The sequence below is a fragment of the Vigna umbellata genome, chromosome 5 (genome assembly GCF_029865625.1).
Source record: "Vigna umbellata cultivar VRB3 chromosome 5, Vumbellata_1.0, whole genome shotgun sequence".
NCBI lineage: Eukaryota > Viridiplantae > Streptophyta > Magnoliopsida > Fabales > Fabaceae > Vigna > Vigna umbellata.
Genome location: NC_142169.1, coordinates 32368856 through 32386114, shown reverse-complemented (window position 1 = coordinate 32386114; position 17259 = coordinate 32368856). Strand labels below are relative to the sequence as shown.

The 17259-nt window shown below is 30.4% G+C and overlaps 1 protein-coding gene across 1 annotated transcript; it reads left to right on the top strand.

The window, feature by feature from the left end:
- Nucleotides 1–9836: 9836 nt before the first annotated feature.
- LOC124822962 (transcription factor MYB61-like) lies at nt 9837–12171 on the top strand. Its single transcript, XM_047295071.2, has 3 exons — nt 9837–10129; nt 10271–10400; nt 10564–12171. The coding sequence occupies exons 1-3, from the start codon at nt 9997–9999 to the stop codon at nt 11618–11620; spliced, it is 1320 nt and encodes a 439-aa protein (XP_047151027.1). The 5' UTR covers nt 9837–9996; the 3' UTR covers nt 11621–12171.
- The last annotated feature ends 5088 nt before the right edge of the window (nt 12172–17259 follow it).

The following is a 17259-nucleotide window of genomic DNA, read 5'->3' as shown; positions in this document are numbered from 1 at the left end:
ATATTTGAAATTATTTTATTTTATTCATTTAAAGTACTTTTCAAGATTTCTTAAATTTGATTTTTTTATAATTATTTTATCAAACAAATCATTTCAATATAAAAAATTTTAAATCTTTTAAATAAATGAGGTGCAAGAAAAAAATTATATTTTACCTTTTTAAATTATCTCATCCAAACACAAACATTAGTGTATTTTGGAAAATAAATTCTGAAATAATGAAAAAATTTAATAGATGTAAGAAAAAAATTATAATAACCTACGAAATGGGTGATTTTGCAAGAGCGCCCAACAAATGGTTAATAAAAGAGGGAGAAAGTCGATAGAAAAGTTTGCACGGGCATAAAAAGGAAGTGTAGAAGTGAAACTAGTAGTCACATATAACAAATATGGATATTTGGGCCTAAAAGTTTTTCTTCTAATCATTAAATGGAATTATTTCCTGCACCCCATAATTTTTAAAATGCCTATAATGTGGTTATGAGTATATTATTATTCGCTTTACAATTTAAGTTTCGAATCATACACGATCCTAGATTTTTCGCATTATATAATTTGGAACAAAAATATTTATATTTTATATTTTAAATTATATAATTTAGAATATAAAATTTACGTTCTAGATTATAGAATTTTAAATATAAATTTTATCATATATTTTGGATTATACCATTAAAAATGTAAAATTTACATTACACAACAAAACAATCCGTAACATTATGTTTTGTTGGATATGCTTTGTTCCGCGCATGCTCTGTTACCATCTCTTCTAATTGAAGGATAATTGTGTTGGATAAAATTATATTTTAGAATATATAATTTAGAATGTAATTTTAAATTAAAAATATATATTTTACATTTGAAATATATTTTTTCATTAAGAATAAAATTGTCATTTCAATACACCTATGCTCGTCGCAAGAAAATATGGAGGTGCACGAAGAAGAAGCAGCCTCCATCGAAATATTAAATGTAAGGAATGGAACTAAAAAGCAAGTGATGAACCCATTTGAGAGAATTTGAAGATAAATTTTTTTGTCGTTTATTTGAGTAAATTTGGAGGTAAATGAAAATGAATTTGGAAATAAAATTTGTGAGAATTAGTATAGAATTGTATTGACATGACAAATTAAAAAAATTTATTTTCAAATTCACTCTCATTTACCTCCAAATTCACTCAAATAAATGACAAAAAAATTTATCTTTAAATCCTCTCAAATCCCCTCAAATCCACTCAAAAGAACAAGGTCTAATTGTCCAGCTCTTAATCAAGCTAAGTGATTAAAGAGTTTTGATAAACTTTCACATTTAATAACTATTCAAACGAGTTTTCTTTTAAAGACTTTAATTTGAAAAAAAAATCATAAGTTGAACTTAATTTATATATAAAATTCTTCGATAAGATCTTCTAAAATTTGTATTTTTAATTTAGGATAAAATAGCTATAACTTATAACACATTAATTTTTTTTTACCTAATTTTTTCATCTATAGTCTTTGCTATTCAAATAATTGAATTATGGATCTCTTTGGCTAGGACATAATTCTCTTAAGCAATCATTTTGCGTTATTGTTTTTTTTAAAAAAAAACTATTTATAAAGTATTTGGGTACTCTTTATGTTGATTGATGTTACCTTATTTTATTGTGATGTTCATGTGGAATGACTTTTTTTTTTCTACCGACCAGAATGAAATCTAGACACAGTCATGTGGGAACCATCAATAACAATTCAAAAGTTAACATCTCAGTTTCTTGTAGTAGTATAAAAAGGAAAGAAAAATAACAAGTATTTCCAGGAATTTTAATTTTTAATTGTTATTTCAAGAACTAATTTTTATATATTATTTAATACGTCTAAAATTTTTTCCTACATATTTTAATTGTAAGCCTGATTCTTCGATTTCTAAGATTAAACAAATTTAGTCTATCAGTAATATTATTGAATTACCGATAAAAAAATCATATTATTGAAAGTAACATATACTAAAATTAATTATTATTTTTCTAATAATATCTTACATAGATAAATAATTGAAATTATTATTACTTATGAATGTGTATAATTATTTTTTAAGTAATTAGAAGACAATTACTTAAATTTTAAAATTAAGAACCATTATATCTACAATTAAATTTTTTATATAATATTAAATTTTAAAAGTTGCATAGAAATTTATCATATAATTAAAAGCTGATAATAAAAAAGGAAAACCTTTGTCGAGGAGAAGACAAAGAGGACTTGTTCAACTTGTAGAAATAAAAAACTATGGCTTTTTAGGAGGGAGTGTAGGATTTCCTGTAACGTACTTACAGTATACTTACATAGTCCAGATTAATCCAATGGTGAAAATTTGTGGTACACGGTAGACCAATTATATCCCTTAGTTTAAGAGTGTAGTTGAGAACACTAGATTATCATGTAACTAGTAGGTAAATTAGCATGAAAAACCCGTATTTATCATTTTTTGAGTTGATAACTAATTTATTGAATTACAAGCATTTGGATTACTAATTAATAGTATAACTATATAAATAAAGTTTCGAATTTCTATAAAAAGATGTAATATTATGTGATTGTAGTTCTATAAATTTTAAATAATTAATTACCTGTGTTTTCTTAACCAAAATGTTGTTCAACTAGTTTTACAAATTTTCAATAAAATTTTTCAAATAAAAATTACGAAAAAGAATAAATTTATTAAATTAAAATAACTAAAAAATGAAATAAAATAAACAATAGAAAAAAATAGAGAAATAGAAAATATCAATGATAAACAAAAATAAAATAAAAATTAAAAAATAAATTTTTACATATGGTCAAATTGAGTCAAAAGTTTCAAAAGTTTTCTATTGCTCAAAATAAGTCTATAAAAGATAATTTTTGAAATAAGTGTTAGAGAGACGAATATTAGTTAGAATTTTTTTCTTATATTTTTGTTTTTTATTTTTCAATTTTTGTTTTATTTTCATAAAAAAATTGTGATTTCTTTTTAAGAAAATTGTGAAAGTATTAACTTTCTATTTGGTGAAACTTTTATACAGTATATCTCATAAAAAATTCACTCAAAAATATTTTATTATTTTCAATAAAACATAATGATATTGAATTTTAGGATTTGATTAGTAATTGGAATTATCATAATATTGAAATAGTAGTCATGTTTTATGTTGAATAGATTCTTGAACTATTAGAAACTACTCTAATTGATATATAATTATAAATTATTAATTGAGTTAATTTGAGAATTACTTGGTTGAATTTTTTGTGAAAGAGTTTTTAGTCTTGTGAGTTTTGAGCCTAATTGTGATGGATGGATCACCGTGTGTCATTTATATTTTTCTTGATGACTTGCGCATGTTTTGTTGATACTCTTATATTTAGTTTGATTTGCAATTTAGATAGATATGCATTGTTTGATATGATATGAATGAGACATTTCTTATTTTTAGCTAATTGACCAAATAAGTTTATTTTAATAAAGCCCATTACAAAACTATGAAAAGAAAAAGACTATATTATCTCTTATCTTAGAATGAAAGAAAGAACTAATGAATTGTGTTGGGAATGATTGATGAATAAAACGTGTATGAGTATATCATCCACGAAATAATAAGAAAAAGAAATATAAAACATTGATTACAATTATTTAAAATTTAAATACTTTTTTTGAGTAAAAATATTAAGAAGCATATAGGAGAACGAGAAAACACGCAATTAAATTAAAAATAAAGACAAAAAGTTAAGAAATTATATTCTATTGTGGAAGATATTATTATTGTTATTATTTTAAATGAAAATACATTGTATGTGAAGTAGAAGACAAGGAGTATATAAAAATGAAATGGAAGATGATGATGTATAGCATGGTAGATTGTTACGTAGAGAGGGAAAAGTAAGAATGTAGGAGGTGGAAAGGATGATCGAATTAGATATTGGTGTGTCTAATGTCTGGCACTAGTTTTCTCTTTGAGTTTGATTAGACCCTTGTAATAAAATTGTGTGGAGTATTCCCCAAGTTCCACACACAATTTCTGATTGAGAAGACTCAAGTCCCACACCTAATGCCTATTAGAATCTCAAATAGTTCAAATGGAGGCATAAGCTCTCTCCCAAAATCACAAGCAATCATGTAAATGTAGCAATAAAGTTGACTATCATTTCCCACTACAAAGCAAAAGTGAAAAATGTAATTATGCAACAATGGGGTACAAAGGAACATTTCAACCAGACAAACCCTTTTCATAATTGATGGGGTTAGGGCTTTTCTCATCTCACGCCCTTCTCTTATCTTATTCTTTATTTCATACATCACACTTAATAAACTAATCCCTCTCATTAGTGGGCAACGCCTTCTAGATCTTAACTCAATAATCATTATTAGTTGGATCTTAATCTTCCATAAATGGAAAGCAACGTCAAGAATGAGACACTCATGTTTCTGTCATCATCATCATTATCATCATCGCTTCTTGCTTTGACAAGACTAAAGATAACTAAGTTGCTGTTAACTAAAACACATGAAGTTTTGCATGTGCCTGTGTTTCCAATCACGCTTAATGGGCCAATTTACCGGGTTAATATCGTCTTCTTAGATTCAAACTTTTGTGAACATTACTAGTTTCAGTTATCCAACAAATCAAGGTGGAAACTCGCTGGCCACGAATTCTGTTTCATCATACTTTGTACTACTAATTCTCCTCCTACTCATGGTAATTTCCTAATTACTTAACTAAGCAAAATATCTTCCTGAGGAACAACCTCAAATTCTTCAGCTGCTTAATTTCTAATCATAGTAACACACTTCTTCCTTCTGGAATAATCTCCTTGTTTATTACTGGGCTCTAACTTAAGAAAAGACACTTCACTTTAGGCCTATGCTAAATAATAATAGTTTTGGTGGGAACTTTGACAGAGACCAAATTCTGCAAAGTAAGCTTAACTCGAGAGTGGTTACAACTATTTCTACAGTTTCATGTTGATTATTTTAATCAAATATCTCCCATTAACAAGCTAGTTCAATTATGCCTAGCAACGATGGTTAAGTATCATGAAATTATGAATTCTAACAACTGCTCTTTCTTGTCAATTAGTTGTCTGCTGTGGGATTAGATGTGGAAATGCTGGTTTTTAGTATAATGCTGAGGCATCTTCGATTTTTCAAGGGCAAGTGGATTATGTCTCCTTCTATTTCAAATGCCCATTATGATCATCTAAAAGATCTCTTTATGAAATTTTCTTCTCAAACTTCCCATCAATATCATAACTCGGGCGTTTAAGCATTTCAAATCACACATTTTTCTTTTCTTTGATGACATGGGTTTTAAATGATTAAAATCGTTTGTAGTACTAATTGTCATTACAGCCTCCCACATGATAAGCCAGCCTTTGCAGAACTTCTAGAAATTTTTTATAGAATAATAATTTCCAAAACCAAATTATACTTCTGCTTTATATATGTAGTCAATAAAGAATCCGAAGGCCACAGAGACATTTTTCACTGAACCTGCTACAGTCATATTGAGCCACTGAACCAGCAGATTACAAATTGAAGTGTCATGGTTGCTACCAATTGTCTGCACGGCTTGTATTTTGGTTAGTGTTTGAAAATTCTGGCCATCAATTTCAACATACATTGAGCTTCTCGTGTTTTTATTTCTTAAAAATTGTTAATTATGCCTTCAAATTTTGCATCTGTGAAGTACTCTTAAGTATTTTACCTTATGTGAGTAATTGCTTGGGCCTTGTTAATGTATTGGAGGGCTCGTAGTAAGGACAAGATTTTTGTTGTACAACTTGTTTCAATATTGGTAATCAATGATTTGTGGACAAATTAGAAGAGACTTGAATACAATTTTTCTTTTCTTTAAGGAAAGAGTGTCATACTTATGGCTTATAGTCCTTTATCTCTCATTTATGGCACTATGCATTGGACCTAAATAATAAGCTTAACTTTAGGTATGGCCTACCAAGATTAACATCACATATTCCCGAATTGACGATAATGCCATACAATTCCTTTCTTATGCAGAGCTCTTTGCTGCAGAATAACTAGGGGACCAGTAGCTGCAATTACTGAAAATTCCCAATATGTATATTCAACCATCACAAAGCAATCCCAGCAAAGCAACTTGTGAGACAAATACACAGCAAAGTGTCCAAGTGATTTTGGATTAGATTTGTCTCAACTACTGTCTGCCTCTGATTATCAAAATGCATGGCTCAAGAGAATTTGACATACCTATTGGCTCTTACCTTTGTGTTGTCTGACTAGTAATGGCCAGTTAGTTTTCAAAAAACAAAATGAAAAAGTAAAACATATTCAGATTCCACCAACAGTTCTTCCATACAAGCCTGTTTCTAACAAGAATTAAGGTGCCAACCTAGCTTCTATCCTGGAACCGAATATTTGCCCCTATTGACTGGCTAAACGTTTATATCATAACATAACAAAACAAGTTATCATTATTTAATGTTAAAACAAGACTGCTTCATTTGTCCCATAAACATAGACATCAATTTTGATTTCACGCAAGAAATGAAATAAATAAAAGGGGTGGAAGAAGAATAGGACTAGAAAACATCGGTTCAATTATAAGGCTGACCAACTTCATTTTTGTCACTAATCAAATGGGCCAGTTGATTATTTTGCTGAGAATATCCGAAGGACAACGAGGCCGACATATATTATAGACGTGTTTAGACAGCAAGTGTAATGGAGTGTATAAACATTTTACAATGTTGTGAGTTTGACTTTTTGAAACAGCTCATATGGGAAAAATATAAGATAAGCCTAGAGGTACATGATGAGGTATGGTCGTGGACTATGGAGATTACAAGCATCTTTCCATGGAGGACTTATTGATAATTCAAAATGTCCAATTGGATGGCTGAATTAGGACATGCTTAGGCCGCGGAAGCTCACAACATGTCAGAACAAATAGACACGCAATCGCAGAAAGATATCAAAACTAATATTGCTAATATATAAACTTGTATTGTATCATTGAGAGGTGAAGGAAGATACCCTTACGGGTTTAGAACGTGTTTGTGAAAAAATGAACCACTTCAAGACAAGACACAATTTTGGATTCTTGTGCGCCATGAATAACTTGCAGAGAATATTGTGCAATTTGTGCCATCTCAGAAGGACAAAGGAAAAGTTTAATTTATTATGCGTACAATGTCATGTAATACTTCTATTCCAAGATATCTAATGTAATTATTTTTTTTTTCTTCCAACATAAAAGAAGTAGGTCACCCTTTCAATCTATCTTCAATATACATTACTTTAGACACATGCTGCGACCCTTATTGCTGTTAAGTTTTCCTGTTTCGAAATGATTGAAGCGAATGTCTCTGACTTGATTAATTTACTACTCGATGGCCATGTCCTTTTTTTTCCCTCAACAACTATATCTGATAATTGAAGGCTAATTCTCTTAGTCGAAATTGTTAAAATAGACTTTCTTTCTTTAATAATTAACTGCATAAATTATGTTCGACTTTATTCATTACATGTACCATGGTTAGCACACAGTAACTAGTCCCTGATTTAACTAACAGGTTGTGGTATTATCATTATTTCCTGCTAACTTTTGAATTCTCTAGCAGACAAACTCTGTAGAGTGAAAGGCTTAGTTTAGATAATTACCTTTCAGCAAGAACTCAATGACATAGTGAGGAATCCTCCAATCTCCATCCAAGACACGAATTACAATGCAATTTAAAATTGACTTTTTCTAGCAAAAGTCAGAACGCTGATGGGCTTTTTGGACCTGTGATCTCTCTGCTCCACTTTTTTGATTTGTCCCTATAGAGGGGGAAAGCTATCGTTAGCCACACTTGTTGAACATCTTTTTGCAAACACAATTGTTTTTTAACTGAACCGCAGGTAACTTTTCTGAATGATTTTTTTTTTCTGTACACAAAGCTGAAATTATGAGACTTTACTCAATACAAATCAATTGTGCATTACTTAAACTTTCTAACTTTTTGGTCACTTTTTTTTTGTCTTCCATTCTGTAATATTTTAGAAGTTGAACAATTCTAGATGTATGTTTCCTTAATTTTATTAGGTTAAGGGAATATTTTTTAGTGAAGTATGCATCCTAGAGATGGAATATTGTTTGAGCAGTTGCAGGCTGTAATGATGAGTACATGGTGAGCGGTATAAATACTAACTAGATACGAGACACAGATGCAGACATAGTAACACAGCAAATTTGATGAGTTTACACGTAATGAAGGTGAAGTTTCGTCCGATAGAAAATACAAGCGGTTCTTAAAATATGTTGGTAAACATAAATTAATCAGGTTTAGTGTGTTTATAAAAAATGCAGGCTTGGATAAGCGAATTAAAGGGACAGTTATATTATTGCGATTGTCGCACTTGTATAGAGTTGTTTGTCTCTATTATTAACTATGGTTATGGTACTCTACATAAAACAAGGACGGTTTTAGTATGTTTCCACACAGACGCAGAATTTTGATAAAGATCCAACGTTGAAATTGAAGAAATGGACATTTAATGAAAAAGAGACTTAATTTTCAAAATGCAAAAATGATGAATCATTTGGATAGTTGGTTGAAGTCCAACAATTTCTATGAGAAGAAATGTGACCTTAACTAGCTGGTTTGTCAAAAGTAAAATTGTATTTGTACCCAAATGATGGAACTTTTCCAAAGGATAATGATTTTTGAAAAATGATCCCTAAAAGCTAAAAAGAAGAGAAGGTCAGTTTTGTACCAAAGAGTATCTGGTGGAAAAGTTGGACAAGAAAAGGAAAGGGCTATAGAGTTTTCAAAACTTGAAGTATTATCAGCAATAGGAGCAAGAGAACCTAGAGAAGGTTCTGTTATCGTCAATTTAATGCAGTATGCTTTGTTTGCTTACCTTACCTCTCTCAGCCTTTACTTTTCCACGAGAATTTTGCCCTTCTTAATTCTACTGGTTTATTTGTACTTCATATTACTAATCTTGGACTTGCCTTTGCCTAGGCCATGCCACTCCTCCAAATTCCATTCAAGCTTCTTCCTTTCTTCTCTCTCATCCAAGTCATGTGGGAATGGAGAAATTTCGTCACACTCCACAACTTTCAAACTCACGAGATAACAACTATATGCTCTAAACCAGCATGGTACATATTACATAACATAACCACCAAGGTCGGTTAAAAGTGAAAACCGTCCTAGCTACCATTGTAGCAATTATACCCACCACAATTTCTCACATACCTATCTTTAGGACTACCTTCACTCCCTTACAACCATTATCACTTTTCCCATATTTACACATTTCTCAACTGTTTTTTTCCCTTCATTTCTTATTCACATCCTATTTTCTTTACATCACTCTTTTTTATTAATCAACTAAACAACACACACTTTAACCTATTCTGTCTCATCTTTCTCTATCTTTTACAATATAAAAATGAATTATATAGTATTAATCAATTTCAAACCACAAACTCACCTTGGATAACTACTTCTTCTTGTTGTTGTTGTTGTAAGTAGTAGTTGATTGGGAGTGTAAAACTCTTGGCTGTAAAAGTGCAAAGACTATTTTCTGGTAACAAAAACCTGAATGGCCATGGTGGTGGTGGGACATTCTCATAAATAAGTCAAAGCATATGATCCTCCCTGGTGGGATGTGATCCGTTGGATATAAGAGAGGAGTTGCAGGAGGAGCGTTGGATGAGAGTGTGGGACCGAAACAATTATGTGGAATGTCTCGTGAAGAAAAAAGATGAAGCTAGTTCTGGAAGGTCAGATATATAAATTTCAAAACGACAGTGTCCAATCACCCTTCTTATTATAAGGCTCCTTCTATATATTCGAATCTCTATGCAAGTTGCAAAATTCTTAAGCTCCAACGCTTCCCATTAATTCACATCAAAGCTCCTGTGTCCTTCTTGACGATCCACGTAGGTTCTGACACAAGACTTTTGCCGCTTTTAACAAACATTTCAAATCGCTTAAGGCAGCCATAGTGCACATGGGGAGACACTCTTGCTGCTACAAACAGAAGCTTCGTAAAGGCCTCTGGTCTCCTGAGGAAGACGAGAAGCTTTTGAATTACATCACCAAACATGGCCATGGATGTTGGAGCTCCGTTCCAAAACTGGCTGGTACCACTACTGTGCAACACTTAATCTTTCATCACTTTATCAGTATTGCAGCATGTGCACAACACAAAACTCTTTTAATTAATTAATTAATTATTACCCTTCCTTCTCTCTCTCAAACTTTCTTCTTCCTTTCTATGCCAGGCCTTCAGAGGTGTGGCAAGAGCTGCAGATTAAGGTGGATTAATTACCTTAGGCCAGATTTGAAGAGAGGGGCGTTCTCACAGCAGGAAGAGAACTCCATAATTGAACTTCATGCAGTCCTTGGCAACAGGTACTGTTATTGTGTTCCAACTTGTTGCTATTTTTGGCTTCTCCTCATGTAGATTGTTGCCACTACAAGAATTCTCGGTGGACCGATTTCTGCAGGTTGTCGGTAATACATGTTTTTTGTTTATGGGATTGTATGCGTTTTGAACTTTTGATGGGTGTACCAGGTGGTCGCAGATCGCTGCCCAGTTACCGGGAAGAACTGATAATGAGATAAAGAATCTATGGAATTCCTGTCTGAAGAAGAAGCTTAGGCAAAGAGGCATTGACCCAAACACACACCAACCCCTCTCTGAGGTTGAGAATGACAAGGACAAGCCTCTCACGGCTGACAGAAGCAATCAGAAAGCCTCCAATGAGGTGAGTGTTGTTGAGCCACCAAAACAAAAGCCCATAACTTGTACTACTTCCATGCCAATGGATAGATATCCCCTTGAAGTTTCTGCTACCTCAAAGATCAGCAGTGGTGGCAACAACAGCAGCAGCACCCTAGACAGGTTTGGCACTTGTCATGACAACAACAGCTCCATGGCTAGTTCTGATATGATGGGAATGGGATATTTCCCTTTCCAGCACCTGAACTATGGACCAAACATGGGACTCACTACTGCAAATCCCAACAACACGCCACTTTGTTTCATTCCTGGTTCCACATCTTCCCAGATGATGTCAGAGCTGAATTCCACCATGCTCCATTCTGTGTTCTCAACACATGTAAAGCCCACTGTCAGCCTCCAGTCTAATAACAACAACCCATCTTCCATATTTTCTGACGGGGTTCAGAACTGGGAAGGAAGTGCCTTCAGCAATAACAACAACAACAACAATGCAAGCAAAAGCAATGGGAGCAGTAGCTGCAGCATCCAATTACAAAGCAGCACTAACTTCCTTGATCATGGCACAATAACATGGGGGCTGCAGGCAGAATCTGCTACCAAGACAGATAATAAAGATGCTAATTCTTCTCATGTGGTACCCTTGCAATCAGAAGCAGAAGACATCAAATGGTCCGAGTATCTGAACAACACCCCTTTTTACCTGGGAAGCACAGTGCAGCAGCATCAAACCACTCACTCTCTCTACAGTGACGAGGTGAAGCCAGAAACAGCCTTCATAGCAGACGAATCAAGTACCAGTTGGCACCACAGCCAGCACTTTCAACCCTCGGATATATATAGCAAAGATCTCCAGAGATTTTCAGTAGCCTTTGGACAATCCCTGTAGCCTGCAGGCAATGACTGTACTTAACACGTGGAAACCTCAACCAAAGAGTGGAGCAAGATGCCGACATTTCCAATGTGAAGTAGGTCAGAAATTTGTCGTGAGTTCTGACCGCAGGTGTGTGCTGTAAATTTTTCTTTTGATATTGTAAATGTGTCCGATTTATACCAAAAAAGAAACACCTCAGCAATCAGCATTATGTTACAGTATAACTAATATTTGTGATTGATTCAAGCTTCTTCTTCTTCTTCCATCACTTTGTTCATTAAACACAGAATAAGGCTTGTTCCATACAGATCTCGATTCCTTATACAGTATTCATATGGATCTACATACAATTTATGATAAAAGTGAGCATTATTTTTCTGAAGTAAGTTTTTTTGTTTTGTTGCTATATTGTGTAATAGTTACCATTAAGGTGATGGAGCGTGCGTATGACACAATATAGTTTGAAATCTAGTATGATGATCTTTTGTGTGTCCGTGATTTGCTACTACACAGTCAGCTTTTCACTTGATCCTTTTCCAATTGAGAATCCAGTGAAGTTATTTTCTTTTGTGTCGTGGTACCGTTTTTTCTTTAATGGGTGTCTATCACTGTCTCATACAGATAAAAGAGTGTTTACACTTATTGGACAAACCTTAGCTCCATTCCCTTTCACCTTAACGAGTGAAGATAAGAAAATTATAGACTACTACTCTACTCTTCCCTTCACCTACGTCTTTCTAATCTACGCAATCCAAAACTGTTAGACGGTTTTAATTCCCAACTCAACACTGTAGTCTCTGCAACGTACAAAAATCAAAATAACCCAAATTTATGGCACCACACCGACTAATTCACTTTAATAAAGGGCCATCCCAACTTCTTTAACGCCTTCTTTCTTTCTAATGTTGTGTTACTGTCTTGTTTCCCATTATCAAAGATCATATTATTATGTTTTTAATTATTTATTTTCACTATTTTTTATAAATTTTATTTTCAATTTTTTAATAATAATATTATTATGTTTGTAATTATTTATTTTTATTTGATAACATTTTCTTTAAATATATCATACCTATAACCGTATTCAAATTTTTACAAATTTTCATCTCAAATTACACTATTTTTTCTCAAATTTTAATAATTTTTTATCATCATTTTTAAATCTATTATTAAATTCATTCTCCAAAATCCATCTCCTTAAAACAAAAATTTTATTATAAAGAAGCGGGGCAACTAAAAAGTAAAACAACATAATGAAATAATGCTACACATTTTACTTAAATTTGCATGTTCCATGTAACTTCCTCAGTTTTCACCATCGTTTTAATCATATACATGTACTTTTTAAATTTTACATTTAACTATATGTTTATATTAATGTATTATAACCTAACTTAGGTCTTATATTGCAGGTTTTGATTGACATGGAGTTGAAATTAGGGATTGTGTTAAAATTTTGCATGAGATAAGAACAATGATAAAACATTCATGAAATGTTTCACCATTATTTATTGTGAACCAAATTAATTAAGCAAGATAGTTTATATCTCAACACAGTTTGGTTGATATATAGGTCAATCCGTTGCAGCACTGCCCTGTGCTTTTGCATAAAATAAAAGAAAGGAAAATTTTATTATAATAAATATTATTTTAATTTAATTATTTTTAAAATGAAACAGTACAATACTATATTAATAGAACTTTAATATCATGATACACATTTTATAAATATTATATAGCTCTTAATTTAAAAATTAAATTACATTCTTTCTTTCAATGTTTTACCTCAATTTTTTTTTAAATTAATAGCTTGAAATTAATGGAGAAAATTCAACCCCTTCCGTCCAAGTTGATTTTTTTTTTAATTTATAAATTGAAAATAATAAAAAAAAGAGACACAACTCTCGTTGGATCTTGTTTGCTTGCATTGTATAACATTTTTTTATGTCTCAGATAGATAAATACTTTCTTTAAGTTTACTGTAAGAATACTGTTTACAAATTTTAGCTTTCAATTGTTAAACTATGTTTCTATTTTAATTACACTGAAATCAAAATCAAAAGTAAACTCTTTTGATTAGTTTAGAAGACACACTATTTATCTTAATTCAAAAGTATTTTTTTTCTAAAATACTTTTCGTTTAAACTTTATATCAGAGGAGTGAATAAAAAAGAGTTATTGAAAAATGTATTCATAATTTGGAGAGTGTTCGAGAAATAATATTATTAAATAAAATGAAATTCCATCTATTAAGAGAACTGTCGTTTACTTTGATACACTTTGCTTAATTTGTACTGGAGATAAGTATTCGTTGGAATAGTATTTTTTTCTTAAAAATATTGAATAGAGTTATATATTAAAGATTTGAAACTTAAAATGAGTTGAATATGAAAAGATATTTATTGCATGATAGAAAAAGTACCAATCTGAAGTTGTGACGATAGAATTCTGCATGAATGGGTCCCACAGCTCATGACACTGAAATAGGTTTCCTTGTTGTTTAGTCTGAGTGACATTAGAAATGACAGCCACACACAAAAATTAATATTATTAATAACATCTTACGAGAATAAATAACTCTCAATCCTCACCGCAGAATTTCCAAACAAATTTAGCGCACGAGTTATATGCACCCAGCGTCTTCCAACCCGTTCATTATGGATTGATTAGGAAGTAATTCCATTTAATTCGTTTATTAACGGGATAAAAAATTTGAATTTACTTTAATTTATTATAAATTAATTAATTAAACAGATTAATTCACTTATTCATTTAATTATGCACCGTTTAAACTAAAAAAAGTGATGAAAACGTTTACATTTTAGATTTAGAGTTAATTATAATGTTAAATAAATATCATTAATAAAATAAACAATTATCAAATAATAAATTATAAATTTTTGATATTTAATTTAATTTGAAAGTAAAATTTTAATATTTATAAATGTATGGATATATTTTAAATTTTAAATATTTTTTTAATATGATATTCTTTTATTAAAATTTGTCAATAAATTATATATATCATAAAAACAATCATTGAAATTATTTATGTAATTTTTAAAATGTTTAATATATTGATTTTATTTATTCGAAGTTAAAATAGAAGTTTTATAAAAAAAATCATCTATCATGAATCATATTAATTCATCTAAATTAATCCGGAAGTAAATCATAAGTTGATAATTAAATTATTAAATATAAAAACTAAAATATTAAATAAAATAAAATTTAATTCGAATCCAATCCGGACTTAACAATCTTTAATTTCACCTAATAAAAAAATAAAATAAATTTAATTTATTAAATTACACGTATAAACCCTTGGTAAGAACGTATATGGTTATTAAACAAACTCAAAAGTAGCAGATATTGATCATTATCACTAACATACTTTTCATAAAATGGTAAGACTATTTCCTTTAATCGGATATCATCTCAATTAATGAACAAGTTATTTAGTATATTTTGATTCTAAATACCCAATGTCACACGATGCCACTTTAATAGATATTGATTATGACTAAATACTTGAATCATTAATGGTTAACTAATAAAGAATCTATTAAACTTATAATTGTTTTTAGTTATATGTATAATTATGACAACTGATTTAAGCCCTTATTTAATGTCATTTACTAAATGAAGAAACGCGTTTATTAATCAATAACCAATACATAAATTATTATTAATTAACAACCAGAGTTTAAACTTTGTATGAAGATAATCTTGCATCATAAAATAGAGATTTATCTCAAATGACCACACTACACTCTGTGTTTTTGTGGTACAATAGAAAGTTTCATAAAATTGCATTCAACACCTTATTTCCTTCCTACTTTCTGTGTTGCATTGCATAACCTACTTTTCTCATATTGAATTGAATTAAATTATTTTAAATTATAATAAACTATTACAGTAATTTAGCTTTTAAATATTAAACTATTATATACCAGTACTTAAATTTAACAAGAACATAACTTATTGTTGAAAAAACACGTTTTCAAATAGGATAGAATTTTAGTAATAACTTACAAACTAATATAATTTTTTTGTAAGATCAAATTAAACTCAATTTCTTTTTTTACCTAAAATCACTCGTTAATGTATGCAATTTGATTCAACTATTTAAAATTGCAATTTATGTGATCCACTTAAATTATTGTATATTTCAATTTAAGCTTCTTACATCATCCAATCAGAGAGGTATGCAGAAAGACGAATATTTAAAAAAATTGAAGTTTTATTATTGATAGATAAGGACAAATTCTAGAGTCATAGTTACAAATATTAAAGCCACCCCCTTCACATTCTTAAATTAAATTATTTGAAAAATGGTCCTTATATTGTCCATGTGCACGCACAAATTCAATAACTGGTCTTGGTCTTTAAATAATCTCTGGCTTGTTCGTTGTTTAATTTATGGACATTTAAGATTCCATGTTTAGAATCTTGAACCATGTGAAACAAATTATTGGCTTTATTTTCTATGACCCTACAATCATCACTGTCCAAGAACACAACAAAAATCTCGGGTAGGATAATCAGATAATGGCAAACCAATCTCATGTTTGATCTTCCATAATAAACTAATTTATATTGTTGCTAAACAAACCTCACAAAGTTGCTTCGAAACACACGGTTCTGATAAAAAAAATAATAAAATAATTTTTAATTACAAGTAAGGGTGAAAATATATCTGTATCATGTTTCATAAACAAAAGTTTTCATTTTTAATTATTGTCTTCAAGACGATCTACATTTAATAGAAAAGTAACCAATAGACAATTTGTTGATTATGACAAAGATGAATAAAATGATTTGGATAATGATTGAACTAATAAGGACGGTGTTGATTATTAAATAACCTTGTCGGAAGATTTGATCCGGGAGAAAGGTTAATTTATGTCAGTTTTTAGGCAATGGTAACAATCTAAGGCTCAAGTTTAACGTATTGCACTATGAATAGGAGCCACTGTTAAGGACTATGTTAATGTCGGATTCTAATTAAAAATTAGCGACTTTAAACCCACGTTTTAAACAGAATGTTCTCTATAAAATCTTAAGCATCACCAACTTTATATTGCATATCATAACAAAAATCATATGCAAAGTCATCCAGGTAAGTTTGATACGGTGGGTTGAATCCTTCTCAATGAAAATCATATTCTTGAAATGGTTAGCTACAAATTGATTAATTTTAAGTACAATCCAGTCTATTAATGAAATAATACAGAATAGCAAATCATAATGAAATGAAAAAAAATTAATGAAGTCAAAACTATAAAATCATACAACATTAATATTATTATAAAGTTACAACAGAACATAAAAAATTGTGTAAAATAATACTAGTTCTGGTTGAATTTTAAAATATGAACTTAATCATTTGAACCAATCAAATTTAGTTAGAGTTAATCAGATCAAGTAATGTGAGACTCATCCACCCCTTCATATGTATGACTTCTACGCAGTACATGGCTAAGTGTAGTTAAAGCATTGAATGTTTCAATTTTTTTTTGTCCAAACAGTTTGGAAATTAGTAAGTGATTGGGTTGGGCAACTGCAACATAAGCAACTTTGGGCCTTACCCAGCCCAATACAGTGCGCCCACTCTCAGCTTTTGTGGGCTTTTTAAAATTCTTCAAACTCCC

Bases quoted from the DNA above. Each gene is read 5' to 3' on its own strand.
- LOC124822962 (XM_047295071.2), top strand. From the start codon at position 9,997: ATGGGGAGACACTCTTGCTGCTACAAACAGAAGCTTCGTAAAGGCCTC. The intron at 10,130-10,270 runs GTACCACTACTG...TTTCTATGCCAG, and splicing joins CTCCGTTCCAAAACTGGCTG to GCCTTCAGAGGTGTGGCAAG. The intron at 10,401-10,563 runs GTACTGTTATTG...TGGGTGTACCAG, and splicing joins CATGCAGTCCTTGGCAACAG to GTGGTCGCAGATCGCTGCCC.